The sequence below is a fragment of the Haemaphysalis longicornis genome, unplaced genomic scaffold, assembly GCF_048455015.1.
Source record: "Haemaphysalis longicornis isolate Haplotype H1 unplaced genomic scaffold, Haemaphysalis longicornis Haplotype H1 scaffold_6, whole genome shotgun sequence".
NCBI classification, from domain to species: domain Eukaryota; kingdom Metazoa; phylum Arthropoda; class Arachnida; order Ixodida; family Ixodidae; genus Haemaphysalis; species Haemaphysalis longicornis.
In genome coordinates, this window is record NW_027526407.1 from 72004071 (window position 1) to 72023533 (window position 19463).

The 19463-nt window shown below is 47.6% G+C and overlaps 1 protein-coding gene across 1 annotated transcript; it reads right to left on the reverse strand.

The window, feature by feature from the left end:
- Positions 1 to 1895: 1895 nt before the first annotated feature.
- Positions 1896 to 19404, reverse strand: LOC144143347 (NADH-ubiquinone oxidoreductase 75 kDa subunit, mitochondrial-like). The gene is made up of 7 exons (XM_077675115.1): positions 18662 to 19404; positions 17483 to 17800; positions 15941 to 16148; positions 9376 to 9641; positions 6491 to 6796; positions 4783 to 4938; positions 1896 to 2293 (listed from the first exon to the last, which is right to left on the reverse strand). Exons 1-7 carry the CDS (start codon positions 19319 to 19321, stop codon positions 1991 to 1993), a joined length of 2217 nt encoding a protein of 738 aa, XP_077531241.1. The 5' UTR covers positions 19322 to 19404; the 3' UTR covers positions 1896 to 1990.
- Between the last annotated feature and the right edge of the window lie 59 nt (positions 19405 to 19463).

Sequence of the window (19463 nt, forward strand, 5' to 3'; positions counted from 1 at the left end):
GTCGACAATGCGAACATGCGTAGTTTTAGCGGTTTTAGCTAAGGCAGTCATTGATCGCATACACCTTGTCTTTAGATTCAGAGAAAAAAAACATACAGAAATTATACCTCTTAAATGGGAGTTCTCAGATGAATGCGCAAACCACTGTTTTGTTGGTTTTAGTAGAGTGAACTAGTTTTAGCGCGAGCCCCCGTAAAGTCGTCTTGACTGCTACACACGAATGCATTGTTCGGAAGGCATTTTTCCTGGGCAAAAATAATCAGCCTGATATGACAGTGGGACAAATATCTCCACAACACCATGTGTATCTCTGCAAAGCTCAATGCATTAAGCCCCGTTCAAGCCGCCTTCACAACTACACATGAAGGCATTGTTGGGGCAACGAAGTTGTACCAATTAAGTGTTTTAAACTATACCTACAAAACATATAAGAAGAGCTTACAAGCATTAATTGCAAAATGTTCTACATTATAAAACAGTGCTCAGATGGTGGCAACACAAAATTTTTAATAAAATGGCAGCAATAACCGTCGAGTGTATACACCGATGATGAGCTTGGGATCCGTTTGTACTGCCATACTGGTCATGCGAGCTCAAAAATATCCCACTTTATATATATGTATATATCAATATAAAAATAGCCCCATCTTCCCGAAGGGAACGCTGAGTAGATGCGGATCATCTCGGGGTTCCGTTGGTTCCGTTGTGTTCGTGGTCGAATTTGGGCGCCAACCCACTGACGGGACTGTTGCTTCCATCACACTTCATCGGAAGAACGGAGTGAAGTGGAGTCAACCGCAGCAAGCGCTGAACTGAATGCGCGCAGCGCGCTACCCGATTTACATTCAAGGTTGAAGGAGAGGAGACGAGAGGAGGAGAGATGCGCAAGCGCCGAGCATGCGCCGCGAAAGCAGAAGCGAGAACGCGGGAGAAGCGAAAGCGAAGTGCACGCAGCTGGTACGAGAGAAGAAGTGGCGGGAGTATCGCGCAGCTGTGGGAGAGAGGGAAAAAGGAGAGTTGCGCATGCGCAGTGTGAGTGCGGACGCCGACGCGGGACATGCCCAGATATATAAGATGCTCCGCATCTAAAAAACAAGAACACCCTAGAATAATTTTCGTGGCCTTGTGAGACTGACACCGCAAATTTATTACTGGCAAGTTACTCTAAGGTACACCACTATACCAATTAATAAAGACTGATAAAGTCTTACTCGCCATTTTTGGAATGCATATGCACACATCCTGGTCGTAAGTGTGGGATATGGTCATGGGCCCTTGCAACAGTTTGTTGACAACTCAACAACCACTGCAGTGTGCAAAACTTGCAAATTTTCGCAATTTCACAAGGAGATATCTTGTGCTACCTGGGAAGGACTCCTAGCGCAGCCAATGTCTTGCAAGGCTCATCATCACTTACCAGTGTCCATTTCAATACATTACCCACAGCCTTTGATGCATTTAAACCACTTTTAATCCTCACATCATTATATGACAGCAGACTGTGATCTACTTGGTTCTAGCTTTGAAAGGTGGTCGTGGAATGTGGCAAAAGCTGAATGACTGAAAGGATGTTGAATGTTTTCCACAAAGGCATGTTGTAGCTAAAAGTGACCTTAGGTCAGCATTTCTTTAGCCACGTGTATCGTTTCACTCTGCTGTTTGTGTTTGAGGAGTCGTGGCACCCCCTTCCTCTTTCTTTTGCTTTTAACTAATTTGATAAAAATCAATTTGCACTGGGTGACATGCTAATGCACGTGTCACCCGGTAATCTTAAAACGAAGCAAAGTTGCATGCTTTTTTTTACGGTCCCATTATTGAGAGCTCAGAAGCAAATGAGATCTCCGAAACACACAAGCTCCAGGTGGTACAGGAATGGAGGAAAAGAAAAGTGGAAGTAAGGGGGGCAAATCAATAGGCCTTTATTACTCATTCACTGACATCTCCTATGTATGTACACGCGTGGCCGTTCGCCGGCCGTTCGCCGGCCACTTTAGTAGGGCCGGGATGCCTGCTGGTCGACGGCCTGGACGCACTTGGCCATGGTGGGTGACGCCCGGCTAATGGCGTCCGTCATGTAGAAGTCCCGCAGAGACAGCAGCTGTGGCCTCAGCGGTTCCTGGGCCGAGAGTTCGGCGGATTTTGCGGCGGCATCGTCGTCTGGTATGGGGCCGGGCTCCTGTCGTTCCCCGTATCGCGTCAGGTGGGGCGCCAGCTCGTTCATGCGGCCCCGCACCTCGCTCAGGCTGTCATAGGGCAGGGGCGCTCCGAGCACTTCCGACAGGGCACGCACGACCTGGGTTGGAGGGTACAACAACAAAAAAATTAAAGCCGTTCCACTCAATGTGAAAGCTGTCGGAAGTGCAGAGCAGTGATAGTGATTCGCCATAATGGGCTGCAGCGCCGTTATCCGCTCACTGCTACCATCCAATGCAATTCAAATTTCCAGCCTTCGCAGTGCTCGCGCGCCTTCTGCCTGAAACTGCACCAACGGGAGTCTTGTTCTCTTTGTGCTTGCTTTTCTTTCCGCATGTGCCGGCGTTGCACTGCCACTTTTTTTTCGCTTACTATCGTAAAAATCAACTCAATGAGCATTCCGAACTAAGTGAATGTGGGCGCTGCCGGCTAGTTACATATATTTAGCGATTTTTTATACCTGCAGTTTTTTTTTGCTGAACAACGGGGAGATGTATGACAAGTGCCAGCGCTTCACGAGTTTCGAACGGTTATGACTATTTAAAACGCTTGGTTTTGGAAGCCTCTGCGGGACGGCCTACGACGGAACGCCAGGCTCTACTTGGGTCCATTATCTCGCTGCGCCGCCTGATTTCGGCAGTCGCTTGACATCGACCGTTAGCGAGCTACGACAAGGTGAGCCCATAAAGTGCTTTGCACTTAAAAAATTGAACCGGTTCCGCTCAATGTGAAAGCTCTCAAGTGCGGAGCAGTGATTCGCCAAAGGGGCTGCGGCAGCCTCTCTTGACTAAATTCAGTATCAGCCTGGCGTTGATACTAAAAGTAGCCAAGAGAGAGCACTGCAGCCCCTGAAGAGGCATCTCTTTCTTCGCTTCCGTTTCGCTGGTTTTCAGGGCGCATTACTAAGATAGGCACGTTGGCAACGCTTCCCATGTACAGCTAACCCAGAATCAGAGTTCTTTGTAACTGACATGTACCTGCTCTGCTCACGGTACGAACACATTCACCTTTCACACGGCACGCACCAGGTTAGACAAAACAATGCTAGGCATAAAACTGTAATCTTCATATTTCCTGATACTACGAATCCAGGTGAATGCACCATAGGAAGCATTTTTTTGATGCATTGCTTGGAACTAATGCCTAACACTGTTTTTCTTGCCCGTTGTTCCTCCCAAACTGGCCGATTATCTCTAATTATTTCGGGTAATAATTGACTTACCCAGAAAATAGTGGCATATTTGAAATCGGTGGCAAAAAAGCAGCCAAGACTGACAAGTTTCAGAGTTCACTTAAAAGTTAAAAAGCAATTGTTTTAAGAGCCATGCCCTCCCTTTAAAACAAAATAGGCAACAGTTTTGCGGTGCTGTTTTCACTGCACACTGCCTTCGCTTGCGACATTCTCGGAACTTATCTGGAGCTGCAGCAAGGAACTCCTTGCTAAAAGGGAGACCTCTTCGAGGGAATTTCTGTCTTCACAGTGGCACACAACACCTTCAACTAATACCTCCAGGTTCGAAGTACATCTTTTCTGAGCAGTTTTGTACACCGACGCCTCTTATGGCAAACACTATTGCAACTTGCACATTGTTACAGACCTCGCTAACTCAAGGTGGGAAGCATTATGATGACAGCTGCAATGTGTCACAATGCATGCACGGACAAATGTTGGCGTCACGCCAAGCCTCGGCATCAGACTTCACAACAAAAACACACCCTGCCTCTTTTTCTGTCACATTTCACACGCACTGCACATTATTCTCGCACGCGGAGCAATGACTGGGGGAGCAGCCGGTCTCGCTTGAACAGCCACGGGAGTAGGAACCATTGGTTATACACACCACCAAATCCGAGCTTCAATTCCTGCCTGTACTGTGCCCCTCTGGGCATTTAGAAAGCTGTCACCACCATCATCATCACCAGCTTGTTCGTGTCCAGTGATGAAACAAGGCCCTCCCCCAAATTCCTCCAGCCATTTCCGTCTTGCTATTTTGTAACCTGTCCTCTGCGCCCATAGAGTTTCATACTAATATATACTAGACGGAAATCTGTCGCTGCAGTCGCATGCCGTCATGGGTACCACCATAGCAGCAAGCGACGTTCCTCGCCTACTTGACTTGGCTAGCCATACAGCTTATTTTTTCTCTTGAAGCCGAAAGCAACAAAGAAAAGTAACATTATTTTTTGTTTGTCTCGCATAAAGCTTCTAATTAATTTCTGACGAGAAAAAATTTTGTGTAACCCGATTTTGTTCATAATTAAACACATCTAAATAATCATTTAGAATAAATAGTATTATATATTGCTTCTTTGCAGCCACAGGCAACTTTTCAGCCTGTTTATGAGCCATGCCAAGGACAACTGGAATATACATGACGGCACCGTCGACGAAGCACAGCTTGCCTAGACACTGGTGTCATATTTCTCTCTCGTGTGCATATCAGTATAAAACTCTTGTCCAACCCCAAATTTCCTTATTTTGTTCCTACATTGAGTTAACCGTCTTCCCCTGCTTTGAGTTCAGTCTTTCGCCAGCCATTCGTGGGATAGCTCAAACCGGCGAGGGTGAAAACGTAGATGCGCGTTCACCTTCCAGTCTTCACGAGCTAGGCCGGGTGGATTGACGGCGGGCAGCGTCTGCTGGGCGCGTCCCTCCGTGTTGACGTAGGTGGCTTGCTTCTCCGTGTGGGCTGCTCCAGGCAGCACCGCGTCCGCCAGCTCGGCACCCCGGTCACCATGGTGGCCCTGCGCATGTACGCACACACCGAACACTGAAGGACACCACTCCACCTTCTCTCTCCCTCTCTTCCACCATTACCTAATTTTTGGGAGCGCAAGGTCACGAAAGGGTACGCATAGGAGAGAACCCGTCAGCAGCACAATTCCTGCCAAAATTCAATTCAATTAATTTATTCAGCCTTCTTAACAAAGAACAACACGAATGCTAGGGCAAGGACAAAAAGCCAATATGCAGCAGCTTGACAAAGGTCCTTGCCCCTGAGTTTGGCAAGGTGCAGCAACAAGCATGATCGAACAAAAACACAAATACAAGCTTACATCGAACTTAGTGAAAGAACAAGCGTACAACCAACACATATACATTGCACCTTGATACAAAGGTTCACAATGTTTCATAATAAAACAGACAGGAGACAACAACATACAATATTTCATATCTTGAATATCATTTGCAACAATCAAAATATATACAATCAAAATATATAAAATATAAAATGAGTTTTGTTCCCCTAAGAGTGAGCTCTCTTTCCAGGTATGTCATCAGTAACAGTTTTCGACGAGTGTCTGCTATGAGCTTGTTGTACACTTTGGTGATCCAACGGTGGTAGTAAGTTTAGTACCATTTGTGAGAGCCCTTAAGTGGCTGTAGCCATTGAGCAGGAGAGGTTCGAATGGGGTCGCATAAAACAGAGGCCTAGCAAATCGGAGAAGCAGAGAAGGTTAACTGCTCATTCCCTTCTCAGTCACCTTAAAGATTGCAGGCAAATTGGGGGCAAACACATCAAAGCTGTGTGTGTAGCAGCACGCTGCAGTATAGGTGTTGTGCTGGAGTGCAAGTGTGATTTCACTCAGTGCTGAAACGAGCCAAAATTGGCCAAAGCTAACCATAACTGGCTGGCATCACACTGCGCCACAGTGCACAAGGGTTAACTATGGATCTCTTATTTTACCACCCTCCCTCATGATGATGGAGCCCAAAAAAAAGCAAAGCTCAGTCACACTGCCAGGTTTTTTTCTTTCATCTGTTGGCAAGTATGCTGCAACAAGCTTAATTCCACAGCGCCCAGCATCGACTTCCTGCATCAGCCTGGACTACAGCTCTGTCGAACAGTAACAGAGGGCTAGAGGTTTTTAATTCAAATTACCGTTCTTTAAACTTGAGCCCGAAGCTTGCACACACACCTATCTTCACACTTCAAAAACCTCTTCTTGCTCAGTATCACAACTCTTCACCTGCCCCAACATTGCAGGAGGTACAAAAGCTACAGTAATTAGTTGGTTACAATGCACAAGTGGACTAAGTGATTGACCAAGTACGGTCATTACTTCTCTCACTTGCACCACTCTGCTGACACAATAGGGCTCTTCGACTATTGGCCCTCGACTCCCCCAAAAAGCAATCCGGTGGATTTAATTTTTCCAATAAAATCTTGTAGTGTGGAGAGTCTGCCACTGAGGCTGCAAATTGAAAAGCAGCGCCAGTGTGTACACACGGGCGTGCCTCCTGCTTTGATCCCTTCCTGCCGCGAACAGAAGTGGCGCCAGAGGGGGTCCTTGCCTGGTACACGACGAAGCAGTTGGCCGGCAGGTCCTCCCTCCTGACGGCCCCTTCGTCAGCTCCAAGCAGGTAGAGTACGTTGGGCTTGACCTGGCGCACCGCGTCGGGGCCTGGCCGGAAGCCCAGGTCCAGGGCTGCCCCCTGGGCGGCAGTCCGCTGGAGGACGTTCAGCACCCGCCAGCCGGACTCCGCTCCCGTCGCCCGCCGCGCCACCTGGCGGGCGAGCGCCAGTACGGCTGCGCCGTCCGAGCGCTGCAGTGGCACGCTGCCCACCAGCACCAGGGGGCGCTGCGCTTGCGCCAGGACCTGTGCGGGTGCGAGAGGCCAGGAAGGCGGCGGCACATCACCATCATCATCATCATCATAGGGCGCAATGTCCACTGTAGGGCGAAGGTGCCTGTTCCAAAAATAATCATCATTTCAGGGTGCATTGTGTCCACTGTAGGGCAAAGGCGCCTGTTCCAGCAATCATCATCATTATCGGGTGCACCATGTACACTGTAGGGCAAAGGCACCTGTTCCAATCATCATCATCACAGGGTGCACCATACACACTGTAGGGTGAAGATGCCTGTTCCAATCATCATCACCATAGGGCACACCATGTCTACTGAAGAGCAAATTGTTGTTGTCTTCCCTATATGTATTTGCCCCCCCCTTATGTAATGCCTTCGGGCCCTAAAGGAACTAATAAATGAAATGAAATGCACTTGTTCCAATCATCATCATCATTGGGCAGATCACGTCCACTGTAGGGCGAAGGCACCTGTTCCAATTGACCACTACACCTACGGAAGCCGAGAAGTGCCAGATCATCATAGTGATTATCATGAGCGGGCAGATGACGTCCAGCATAGGGTGAAGATGTCTGCTCCGACTGACCAGCAAGTCCAACGGAGATGAGAAGTGGCACACCATTATCACCACCACCATCATTAAGGGCGGCTGATGTTCAGTGCAGGGTGACGACATGTGGTATGATAGACTATCATTACTAAAAAGCGCAACAAAAACACGGACTTTAGCTGAGGTACACAGGACGAGCGCTGTACCTCAGCTAAAGTCCGTGTTTTTGTTGCGCTGTTTAGTAATGATGGATAACCAACTCGCCCAATACTGCACTTTGCTTATGATAGACCAGTTAACCTACAGAAGCAGAGTAGTGCCAGGTAATCATAACCATCACCATTAGAGGTTGGTTGATGTCAAGTGCAGAACAAAGGCTCCTTTCTGTTTTGATAGACTGGTAAACCACTCCTATTCAACCTGTGCCGTCCAAACACATTCCCTGCCTCCTCGAGAGCATCAAGAAGTTGTCTGTCTGCATGCATGTGGGCAGAACTACCTCTCATTGGGACTGGAACAAGACGACTGCATCTTGAGACAATGCTGCTGATAATGAAGGTTTGCCGAGATGTGCAATCTTTGTCAAAGGTTTCTAGGCCATGCTGAGGGCTAATAAGCTGAAAGAATTCAAAATAAAAGCTGACCTCTAGGGTAAAACTGAAATTTCTTGCTTGGAAAGCTGGCAAAGGACTGACTTTCTTATTGTCACACACTAATTCAGTCCCACTTGAATGTTGAGCATTTGCATTGAATCCTTTGTGGACCAGAAGCATTTGAATAGGCCTAGGAAATTTTGACACCGACTGAACATACATGTGTCAAGGCTCATCATGATCATTATCGTCAGCACTTTTTGTAAATGCTGGTGGTGACCATAAGAATAATACATTGTAACTTACTAACATCTATGTGTCAAACTAATTCAGTCACACTATAGCGCCAAGCTTTTTGCTTTGAAATATTTTCGGCCCAGAAACGTTTGGCATGACCTAGAAAATTTTCATGAAGATTGTACATGCGTACAGCAAAGATTACTGTAATAATCGTCACCAGCATTTTTTGTAAACGCTGGCAATCGCCATGATGATAATAAGTTGGGACCTCCTGACGTACAATTCGAGATGTAGTTCAAAAGGACTGCGAGTCGGGCGAGTCACTGAATATTCATCATTACCGATCAGAACGCGAGAAACAAGCCACAAAACGTATAATCTGGAGACAGTCTTTGAACTGCTGCGCTTGGCTGTGTCTCATTGTCGAGTCCGTCACTCTTTTTTGTCTTGTTTTATGCGCACTGATCATTCATGATTTACATTTCGAGAAAAAAGCACGCCATGCTCCAAAACAAGCAAGTCGTTCCAAAAGGCCCTATTTGTAGTTCACATCTCAATTACATGCAAGGCACTTGAGACCACACGATGCAAACATTTTCTTGAACTATTCAGGCAACACATCAAGCTACATTCACCACACTTCTTGGCAACAACCCAAAGTTTTCTATCAAGTGTGTTTTTAAGTTTTTGAAAGACGTCAAATTCTTACAGCTCCTTACATATCATGCATAATCATCCTGGCTGTATACACTAGCCATCTTCATTGCCTCTTCTTTTGTTTCACTTTTGTTTTTACGCACATCAGCACTCTGCATCAATGGACCACCCCCAACAACAACAGCCGCGACACCCTGCTCTCCTCTGGGCGTTCGCTCACGAGGCAGGCATCAATCGCCGCATGTGATTGCAAATGTACACCATGTACACGCATGTGTGTACGCACTTCTTTCTCTTCTTTCTTTACTTCTGTCTTTTCTCCGAGACCCTTTTTCCCCCCTATTAGGCCAACGAGCCATTTCACAATAAATAAAGACTTTTCATTCATTCACTACCTTAATTTAGTATTTACATCTACGTCGGTGTCATCAAATAACTTTGTCTTTGGTGCTCTTTGCCCTAGCTGGCCCTGCACCCCAAAACACCAAACATCATCATCATCACCAAAGATACCACCAAACTCCCCCCTACAATCAGTAACCCCCCCACCTTGCAGAAGGGGTGCGATCCGGTCGCCAGTGCCTGTAGGGTGGCCGGACTGTCGCCGAGCTGCTCGTAGTCGTACGTCAGGTCCATGTCGGGCGGCCCCAGGGCGGCCACCCGCAACTCGTTGTGCAGCCAGTTCTTGCGGATGCGCGCGTTCAGCGTCGTCGCCTCCCACCTCGGGTTGGCCCCGAGAAGCAGCACCAAGTCCGCTTCGTCTACGGCCGCCAGTCCCGCGCCGAACAGGTAGTCGGCGCGCACGTCCGCCGTACCTGGGAGGTGAGATTCAGTTCCCTCGTGGGTACAAGCCCGCCACTTCCTGTGCGAACCCGGCGCCACCTATAGGGCTGCTTCAAACACTACTTCTATTGTTCTGAGCAGTGTGTTTTAGCGGCACAAGGGTGTCTGAAGGCAAAGAGCGCCAAGTCTATGTTGCTTGGTCTTCCAATGTTTGTCTTCCGTGAAGAAAAAATACAAGTTTGGTTCAGCAGAAAGACTGCTTCGTCCCAATAACAATGATAAACCAATTTTATGGCAAGCTTCGAACAAAACATGCGAAGCAGTGGCAACTGCCTAGCCACTTTTGGCAACTTTGTTGTGATAATGTCATTCAAAGTGAATGACAGTAGCTGTTAATGACATTCGGTTTGATAGTGATAGCGGTAATTTGATAGATAGATAGATAGTGATAGATGTCATTTGATAGTGATAGCGGTGACGATTAGCGAGCTCATTTTCCGCAAAATTATATTTTAAGTGCATCTTGTATGTTTTCATACATGATATCTTTTTAGGACATAACAAAGGATTATTTTTTAAAATATAAATAAGAAAATCATCGGTGTAGGTGGCATCAGTAGACATTATAAGCCGAGGGAAGTCCGCAAAAAATCCGCATTAGGGTAGCGCTCGCACTGGGGACGAGAATTTTTTTTTGTTAGCACTTGTTTGTCTTTTTTTATTTGAAAAACAACATGAAGAGGAAAATACAAGTTTACTAACAGTTTCTAGAGACAGTATTCTTTGATTTATTACTGAACTTTCTTCCCTACTGACGCGCCAATGCGGTCGAGGCTACTTATTTGGCTGCTGAATGAGTTCCCGTACCTCAGTTAGCCGCTAAATGTCATTTGCTATTCTCGTGTAGTGCCAAATGAATGACATTTAAAGCCAATGACATTTGCTCTAAATGTCATTAGATCTGCCAATCAACAGGGGTATCAGACAGATGACTGTATGATTGCAAAGGGGCCTGTAGTTCTTTTTTATTGCATCATTTGAAGGCCGATGCGCAGTTAACGCACTGAAAATTACGCTATTAGTGCTGGCCTGCCAACGTCACCCCTGCCCATAACACATCACTTTAGCACGAAATTTGAAAGATTTTCAATACTTCTTGCATTCTTTTGATTACAAAATGTCTTTTGTGTCTGCACTGGAGCAGAGTGAGGCACTGAAGCCTAGTTCTTTCAAATTAAACAAAGATGCATGTTGTCTCCATGGCCCCTTTAAAGCTACTGATGGGGTGAACGTGATGTACATTGAAACAGTTAATCATCATCATCACCAGCCTACCTACGCCCACTGCAGGGCAAAGGCCTCTCCCATTAATCTCCAATTACCCCGGTCCTGTGCTATACTCGGTTACACCTCAAGAACAGCACCACCTCATGTAGTATATCACTCCGCCAAAGCGCCGGACCCGTGGCGTCAGTGCGCGCGCGTTTTGAAAGGGGTTTGCTATGAATGCGTGATATCGTCTGCCTTGTCTCATGCAGTTTGTCGTCACTGGAGTCGTTTATAAGCATATTAAGTCCAAAAAATCACAGGAACGGCTCACGCCATGTCCAAAATATTCCCAGTAACGCCCTACTTGCGCCGCGTGGAGAAACATCCGGCTACGGTGATAAGGCACAGCGGCAACTTCCGGTGGTGTTCTTAAGTTGCCACCGAGTATAGCGGCGACCAATTTATCCCTGCGGACTTCTTGATCTCATCTGCCCACCTAACTTTCTGCCGCACCCTGCCACGTTTGCCTTCTCTAGGGATCCACTCTGTTACCCTTAATTACCGACGGTTATCTTGCCTTTGCATTACATGCCGTGCCAACGTTTATTTCTTCTTCTTAATTTCTACTAATATGTCCTTAACATGCGTTTGTTCCCTGACCCACTCCGCTCTCTTCTTGTCCCTTAATGTTACACCCATCATCTTCCGTTCCATTGCTCGCTGAGTCGTCCTCAATTAGAGTTGAACCCTCTTAGTGAGCCTCCAAGTTTCTGCCCCATAGGTGCAGATAAACAGATAATAGAGGGGCGTAAAGGGGCCTCGAAATAAAACTTGCAGATGGTCACAATGAAAAGTGAAAATGATGATGTGAAGGCATAGAGGGTGCCATGAGCTTCAGAGCAAGGCCCTTGCCCCACCAGGGACAGCAAGAGTCCCGGTACATAGCGGAAAATCTCTAGAACCGCCCTCGTTCCCAGGAAGGCCCGAGGTTACGTGCGGTAAGAAATGAGTGATAAAAATCTGCCATGAAGGTTAAAAGGATAAAAGTCACATGGTTAAAAACACGGGTTCATCCACTAAAGACAACGAAGGGTGCAATGAGGCTCTGCGTTTTGAGAAACTGCCAAGAGACCCTGCTGTTCACCCTCGGTAGTCTAACGGGTAGAACCGCAGGCTTTGGAATGAACACACTGAGTTCGAGCACCAGCATTGCCACTTTCTTTTCCCTCAAAACCAGTCATGGGCACGTTACCGAAAAAAAGTAACAGTGTTACAGTTACAGTTACCTAACCCAAAAAAGTAACTCTGTTACAGTTACAGTTACGAAGTTTCCAAAAGTAACTAGTTACAGTTACAGTTACTGCAAAAAAGTAACGTCGTTACTTTTCCGTTACTTTACCGTTACTAAGTAACAGCTAACAAGATTTGGCTTATTTAATAGAAACATACGAAGGCATGAAGGTAGTAAAAATTACGCGTAGTAAAGCTATACACGAGGGGAACCTAAAATGATGCACTCTCATGCCCAAACAAACAATCGTTGTTTACGCCACACTTTTTTTATGGCGGAAGTTTTGCTATCCATCATAAGGAACTTTTTTTTTGCTGCACTCTCACTGCAAGAAATTTATTTGCAAACATCATTGTAGCATAAAATTAGTTGTTTTTCAAAGTTGGAATCAGAGAGGCCGAACTTAAACTATACCGAGCTGGAGGACAACACAGCCGAAAGAATCTTTCAATGTCCACTTAATTTATTTTCGCCTACAATGCCGTCTCTTGACCGCCCCGCGTAGTGAGAGAGAATGGGAAAAAGGGGGTGGAGGTGGCGGATCGACGGAAGGCCCTTGTAGGAAAGGGGAAACGGACGTGGGGGTACATCAGTTCTCGAGGTGTTTTTGAAAGATACTCAAAAAAGCGCTTCGTTAACTTTTTATTTCGTACTTGTGGTCACGACGGAGACCAATTTGAGCTATTGCCGAAGCGACGTTTATCCATGGGCCCTCGGAGTCGTTCTCCCGCCCAAACCCGCAGCCACCCCCATCCCCGGAATGAGACAAGATACTTCCAAAGGGAATAGAAACTGATGTGAACGCTTTACTGTTTTCCCCCTCCGCTTCCTCCCCCCCCCCCCCTTCCCGTCCTCACAAAGGCGGGTTTTGCCGTCTCGACCTGAAAAACTGCTCTCACAATCCCAGCCTTCCACAGCACTCACGTCGCCTATCCCAGGAACCCCTCCCTTCGTTTGCTTTGAGGCGTAGGCGGAACGAAGCTCGCCCAAGTATTCCTTGCACCCAACATTCAAAAGCAGATGTAGCTACTGTTTTCGTTTCGGCCACAGCCCTCGAAACGAAGTCACGAGGCTTTCCAAGAACATTTCTTCGTGCAGTGGCAGTGTGGTCAGATGTCTCCCGGCCAAGATGCTGGCTGGTGTGATGGCACCCGGGGGCCACCATCGTTGGGGTCGTCGTATGTGTGGAGGGGCATGAAATTTATTACTTCCTAGACCTTGTTCCAGAGCTCGATGAAGCCTCTAGAACAGGGGTCCCAAACGCGTGGTCCCAAATACGGCCAGGGGTCTCTAAAGCGAACAATGGTCGCAAGCAACTGCGACTTGTGAATCGGATGCTCTACAGTGGGCACAGGGCTGGACGAGCGTGAGGCCGCCGTCCAGCCCCTCTCTTTTTGGCCCGCGGGAGCCGCTCACGTGACCGGTTTTAGGCTCCGCCCCTCGGTGGGGATCGCCCGCGGATGCTCCGGGAAAGAAAATGCCACCGCATGTTTTCGCACGGCGGCGGCGGCCCTCCGTAGGGAATGGAACCAGTTTTTGGCACATAATGCAAAGCTCGCGCGGAGGAAGCGAGCCTCGTCCTCGCTTCCTCCGCGCTGTCGTCTGCTAGGCACTCCGCGCAGCTCCGCACGTGTGGATGCGTCACTAAGACGGAAAATCCGGTCACGTGGTGTTGACGTCACATATCCGTCCGTCTCCGTGAGAGGGTTTCTTCGTCGTGTGAATCCCGCTTAATGAGAAAGCGACGCCCTGACCGGAGTTTTCCAGGCTTCCGCAAAATTGAAAAGGTTTCAGTGCGTTGTGCGGCGTTTGTGGGTGTTTGTTTTCTTGTTCGCCTTTGTGTCAAACACTTTTACTGCACTCCAGATGTGGCGAAAATGCATCCACATGCGCTTAGGGGCATGTCGCAGCGTTATTTGTGGCTTGGGTGAGAGGGATGTCGCGCTGCTGAGGAAAATACTGCAGCTTAGACTTAGAAACTTCGAGCGCTTGGAAGATCGCGTAGGGCACCACGCACACGTGCACGCCTAAACATTTCTAGTCTAGATGTTTTTCGCCCATGAGAAGGGAGTGAGCTGGCATAGATGAAGTAGACGAAGGTTCTGCGGAAGAAAAGCCGAAAAAGTGAAAAGCGCGAACTGTACATCGGTCGTTAATGAGTGTTACCGTTGGATAATTTTTCTATAGAAATAAAGTAACTGTAACGATAATTCTCGTTACAGTTACTTCACAAAAAAGTAACAGTGTTACAGTTACAAGTTCCTCTAACTCAAAAGTAACTAGTTACAGTTACAAGTTACTGAAAAAAGTAACTAGTTACCGGTAACGCGTTACTAGTAACTAGTTACTGCCCAAGACTGCTCAAAACCCATGATCTTTTCCTAGTGTAAAATGTTCTCTTAGCTCAAATCTGCACACACTATTTTTTGTAAATAAAAGTGGTTTAGTATCCTTCAAGTTGTTTTTGAGGTGGGGCACGGCATATTGACACATTTAATGGATGTTCTGCATTTCACCGGAAATGCCAGGCTTGTACAGCCATGAGCAAAAGTTTACGAACCACGAAAATAACAATTTTAGGTTATTTCTCTCTTCCAGTTGTAGCCCACAAACAGGGGTATACACGTGAAATGTCGTACGATTACTCAGGTATTGCAAAAATACCGTACGTAATGCCCTGGGCTGCCGCGTGGCAGAGAAATAACCCAAAAATGCAGCTTTCGCGGTCTATAATCTTTTGCTCTTGACGGTACCCATCGCAAAGCAGCAGCATGTGAATTTTTATTCTAAAATGTTGTCCCTACTCAGTTCTATGCACCCTTTCGTAAATAAGAGTGGTTTTGTATCTTTTAGGTCAATTCAGGGGTGGAACACGGGATATCGCCATGTTTAGTTAATGTTTTGCATCACATCAAAACAGACTTTGCAGTAATGAAATTACAGTAATAAAATTACCTTTTGCTGTAATGAGTAATGTAATGAATTACTTTTGAGTGCTGGTAATTTAGTAGTGTAATAAATTACTTCAGGCCAGTAATTTCAGGGAAATTACTTTCCCAATTACTTTTGGCTATGATACAGCCTGTCCGCTTCTCTTACGGCATAATATGTTGACCAAGAAAAGTTGACCAAGTAGAGTTCCAGAGAGTTTCTGGGCATTGGAACTCTACGAACGCGAAGGAAACAACGCTTCGCCGAGAGCTCTGCCTGCTTTCTCGTGCTTCTTCGTGCCTCTTCTCGTGCACTCGAAAATGAAAAAGTTCTTCATTACGTTCAACACAAGCCTGCCCTCATCCGCGCCAGCGGAGCGTCTTTTTAGCATGGCAAAAGACACTCTGTCGTACAAACAGGGACACCTTTCCGATGCCCACTTTGAATCGCACCTCTTTCTTCGATGTAATAAAGATATCCAACATATCAATGTGTAGCGCTGTAAATAAACTGTACACAAGTTGGTGTATAAACAAATATTTTTGAGATTGCAGTGTATACGTACTTGAGTGTAAATAAAGTGTACATGAGATGGTAGTGTACAAGTGATTTTTTGTTAAAGTAATTTTTTCAAAGTAATTTCATTACTTTTGAAAAGTAATAGTAATGTAATGTCATCACTTGTTGGCCACCTGTAATCTCTAATGTAATTTAATTACATTTTAGAAAATTATATGAAAGTAATGAGTAATGTAATTTAATTACTTTTTAGAAGCAATTTTGCCATCTCTGCATCGAAAGTGCCAGGCTTGCACCTATCTCGAAACGGATATATCCTACCTGGGAACCGTTCCTCTGTGCACAGAGTCTCCGAGCCCAAACTGTTGAATAGGTCCTTGAGCGCAACCAGGGCCTCGGCGTCAGCGAGTGCGCCCGTCAGGGCAGCAATGCCCCCCGTGCCATCTGGAGACGCAGCCGAAGCCGCAGCCGACAGGCGGTCCGCCACAGCCGACAGCACCTGCTCCCAGCTGCATGGCTGCAGCAAGCCCTGCAGAAAAGGCGAACCAGCGTGGTATTGGTGCTAATGCGTGAGCATTCTTAGGCAAATTTTTACAGAAATCCGTCTGTCCTATGCGTACATAACCCACGACATGGTAAGACGTCACAAATCCAGCCTCTGCCAGTAAGTTCATAACGTGACACAATGCCCTTTACAGGTATACACAAACCATATGGAGTGTTCGTAAATTTACAAGAATTTCTTCTTCTGGAAACTGCCTGGCTGTTCAGCTGTGCGTTTAAAAGAGTCCTCCTTAAGAGAAAAAGCTTCCTGTAAACTGGTAACGGCTGGTAACCAGTAAGACAAATATTTCGTGCTATTCGCAAATCCTTGTTCAGGTTACTTATGACGGCACCTGTACATCGGCTACATGAATGGCCATCGCACATGTCACACCACGCTGCAGCATGTCTGGTTACGCGACATAATCTTCTTCCACTATTAATAGAGCTCCCACAGAAAATACTGTATTGGACCCAATAACCAGGTAAAAGTGTGGTCACCAACTTGGTGTTACACTAATGGGACCATAAAATGAAATTTTTGTGCAAAACCAGAGTGCAAGTGAGTGAACAACTTACCTTAGAAAATGTTTTTGAAGTGGCTTGAATAATGGCGCAACGTGGTGTATGGTATCATTTGTGGCAAAATCAGTTTGCCTAAAATTGAGGCATGATGGTGTGTATCTCATAAAGCAATTAATGCTCTTCACCACAACTGACACACTATTCTCTACTTCATGCTGTCAGCTTACAAGAAGGTATCATGCCTTACTAGCAGGTTATGTGGGAGAAGATGAAGAAAAAAGCATGAACAAGTGTAACATGCAGAGTTTAAGAGAGCAGAGCTTAAGTCATTTAAAAGCTGATGCAGCACTTCCAACAAAATCTTAGCACATTTTCATTAACACACCCAAAAGTTCTGCCTTGGATTACAAGCACAAATGAAGCTGCATAGAAACCCAAAACCTTTTGCCATAGATGCTGACACCATGTGGCGGATACTCCACAGCGGTGGAGTTTATTCTGCGTTTTTTAACACCCCAGTGCAGTTTTTCGAGCACCAATAAATGGAAACAATAAAGCATTGCACTCCGGGATTGAGAAACTCCACCAATGCACTTCAGCTAAAAGGGCTGTCTGTTTTACACACCGAAGCAATTTCACCTCCAAGATGCATCGTATCGAAGAGTCTTACATTACTATTAATAACCAATACTGTGTGGGATCACAAGGCACTGGTTGGATGAAACACACATCGGGCTTTTTCTTTTGCGCAGTTGTCACACTTCAAGATTGCGTAGTAGATGCTCCACGCCCCACCTGCTGGTCTCGCAGCATCGGCGTGGTGAGGCGCTGTCGTCGGAGGCCGTCGTAGGCAAAGCGCGTCTTGTCCGAGATCCACTCCTCGTTGATGTCGTCGTTGGGCCGCGGCAGGACCCGGAGCAGGTCGCCCGTGCGCGTGCTCAGCACGATGTTGCTGCCGAGTCCGTCTAAGATGTCGATGCTCTCCACCTTGCGCGTCTCCCAGGGCCGCGCCACGAACGAGTACGGCTTGGACGTGAGGGCGCCCACGGGACACAGGTCGATGATGTTGCCCGACAGCTCCGACAGGAACATCTTCTCCACGTACGTGCCCACCTGGGTGGCGCAATCGGTTTTTCGTTATCATCATCATCAGCTTGTTTGTGTCCACTGCAGGACGAGGGTTTTTCTCACTTCACACGTTTCGGTTAGTTTTAATTCTTAACTTTCTTCCCCAATAAGATAAAAGTCCGACTTGGCCAATCCCCCAGAGTGGGTATGTTTCAGTGTTACGTTGGCTCCGCCTAACCACTCAAGGCCTCTCGCGAAGCTTTCGAGATGCTTCCACTGCAAGTTTGTCCAGTTTATTCTTTTCATGGTTTGGGAAAGCGCAAACTGCCGACAGTTTTCTCTTGCCCCTGTTGATGATTCGTGCTTTCCAGAACCCTGATGTCATACCAACTCGCCCAAGCAGCCACTCTTACAAGTTCATTCTTTTCCTCGCAATCAGGTTACCTAACTTAAACCCAACAATACACCAGCACCAGGTACACTCCACAAGTAAAAACAGCTCTGGCAATGCAACATGAACTAAACAAACCCTTGGTACAGCTCCGTCAAAGTGAAACTTGACCTCAACGTCTGGAGGGGCATTTAAAAACACAGGCACCAGCATGTCGTTGGCAGACAGCTTCTTGGCCAATCCCCCCTGGGTATGTTTCATGCTCTGAGTCAATTAACCAACCAACCAGCCTCTCCAAAAGATTTCCAGCCACCGAGTTCATTCATTTCCCCGCAACTGGTTAAGCTAACTTAAACGAAACAGCGCATAGCAACACCAGGTGCGATCAACAAGTGAAAACAGCTTTGGTGACACTACGTAAACTAGCGAACCCCGCGTTTGCCCTCTCTGCAAATTGACAATCGACCTCAAATCTTGAAGTCTGTGGGAGGGGTATTTGAAATTAAAGGCGCCACCTGCATGTCGTTGCCGCGACCGGTGGTGCCGAGGTCGTCCACACCGGCGACCTCACTGGCGAAGCGGATGCAGCGCGTGCACTGGATGCATCGGGTCATGATGGTCTTGACCAGCGGGCCCACGTCCTTGTCTTCGACGGCGCGCTTGCCCGAGTAGTGCACGTCGGTGAAGCGGCTGCGGTCGCTGCCGAAGGCCATCGACTGGTCCTGAAGGTCGCACTCGCCGCCCTGGTCGCAGATGGGGCAGTCCAGCGGATGGTTCATCAGCAGGAACTCCATGACCCCCTCGCGGGCCTTGCGGGTCATGGGCGAGTCGGTTCGCACTCGCCAGCCCTTCATTACGGGCATGGCGCACGCCGCGACGGGCTTGGGCGACTTCTCCACTTCCACCAGACACATTCGGCAGTTCCCGGCCACGGAGAGACGCTCGTGGTAGCAGAAGCGCGGGATCTCGACGCCGACCATCGCGGCCGCCTGGAGCACCGTCGTGCCAGGATCGACGAGCACGGGCTTGTCGTCGATGAAGACTTCGATTTTCTCCGGCTTCGCCTGCTGCTTCTGCTGTTGCGGCAGGCAGGCGGCAGTGCGCAGGGCACGCGAGTTTTGCGCTAGGGGCCTCAAAGAGGCCCGTAGGCCCTGATTAAGCGGTACGCGAAGCATGTTTACAGCCGTCCGGGCTCACCGGCTGGGACCGCACGAAGATTATGGAGGTCACATTGACGCCAGCGCCCCCTGCGCCGTCGTTTCATTGGCCGCGTAGCAGCAGGCCCAAGAAGCTCCGCAAGAAGTCGGAGCTTCTTCT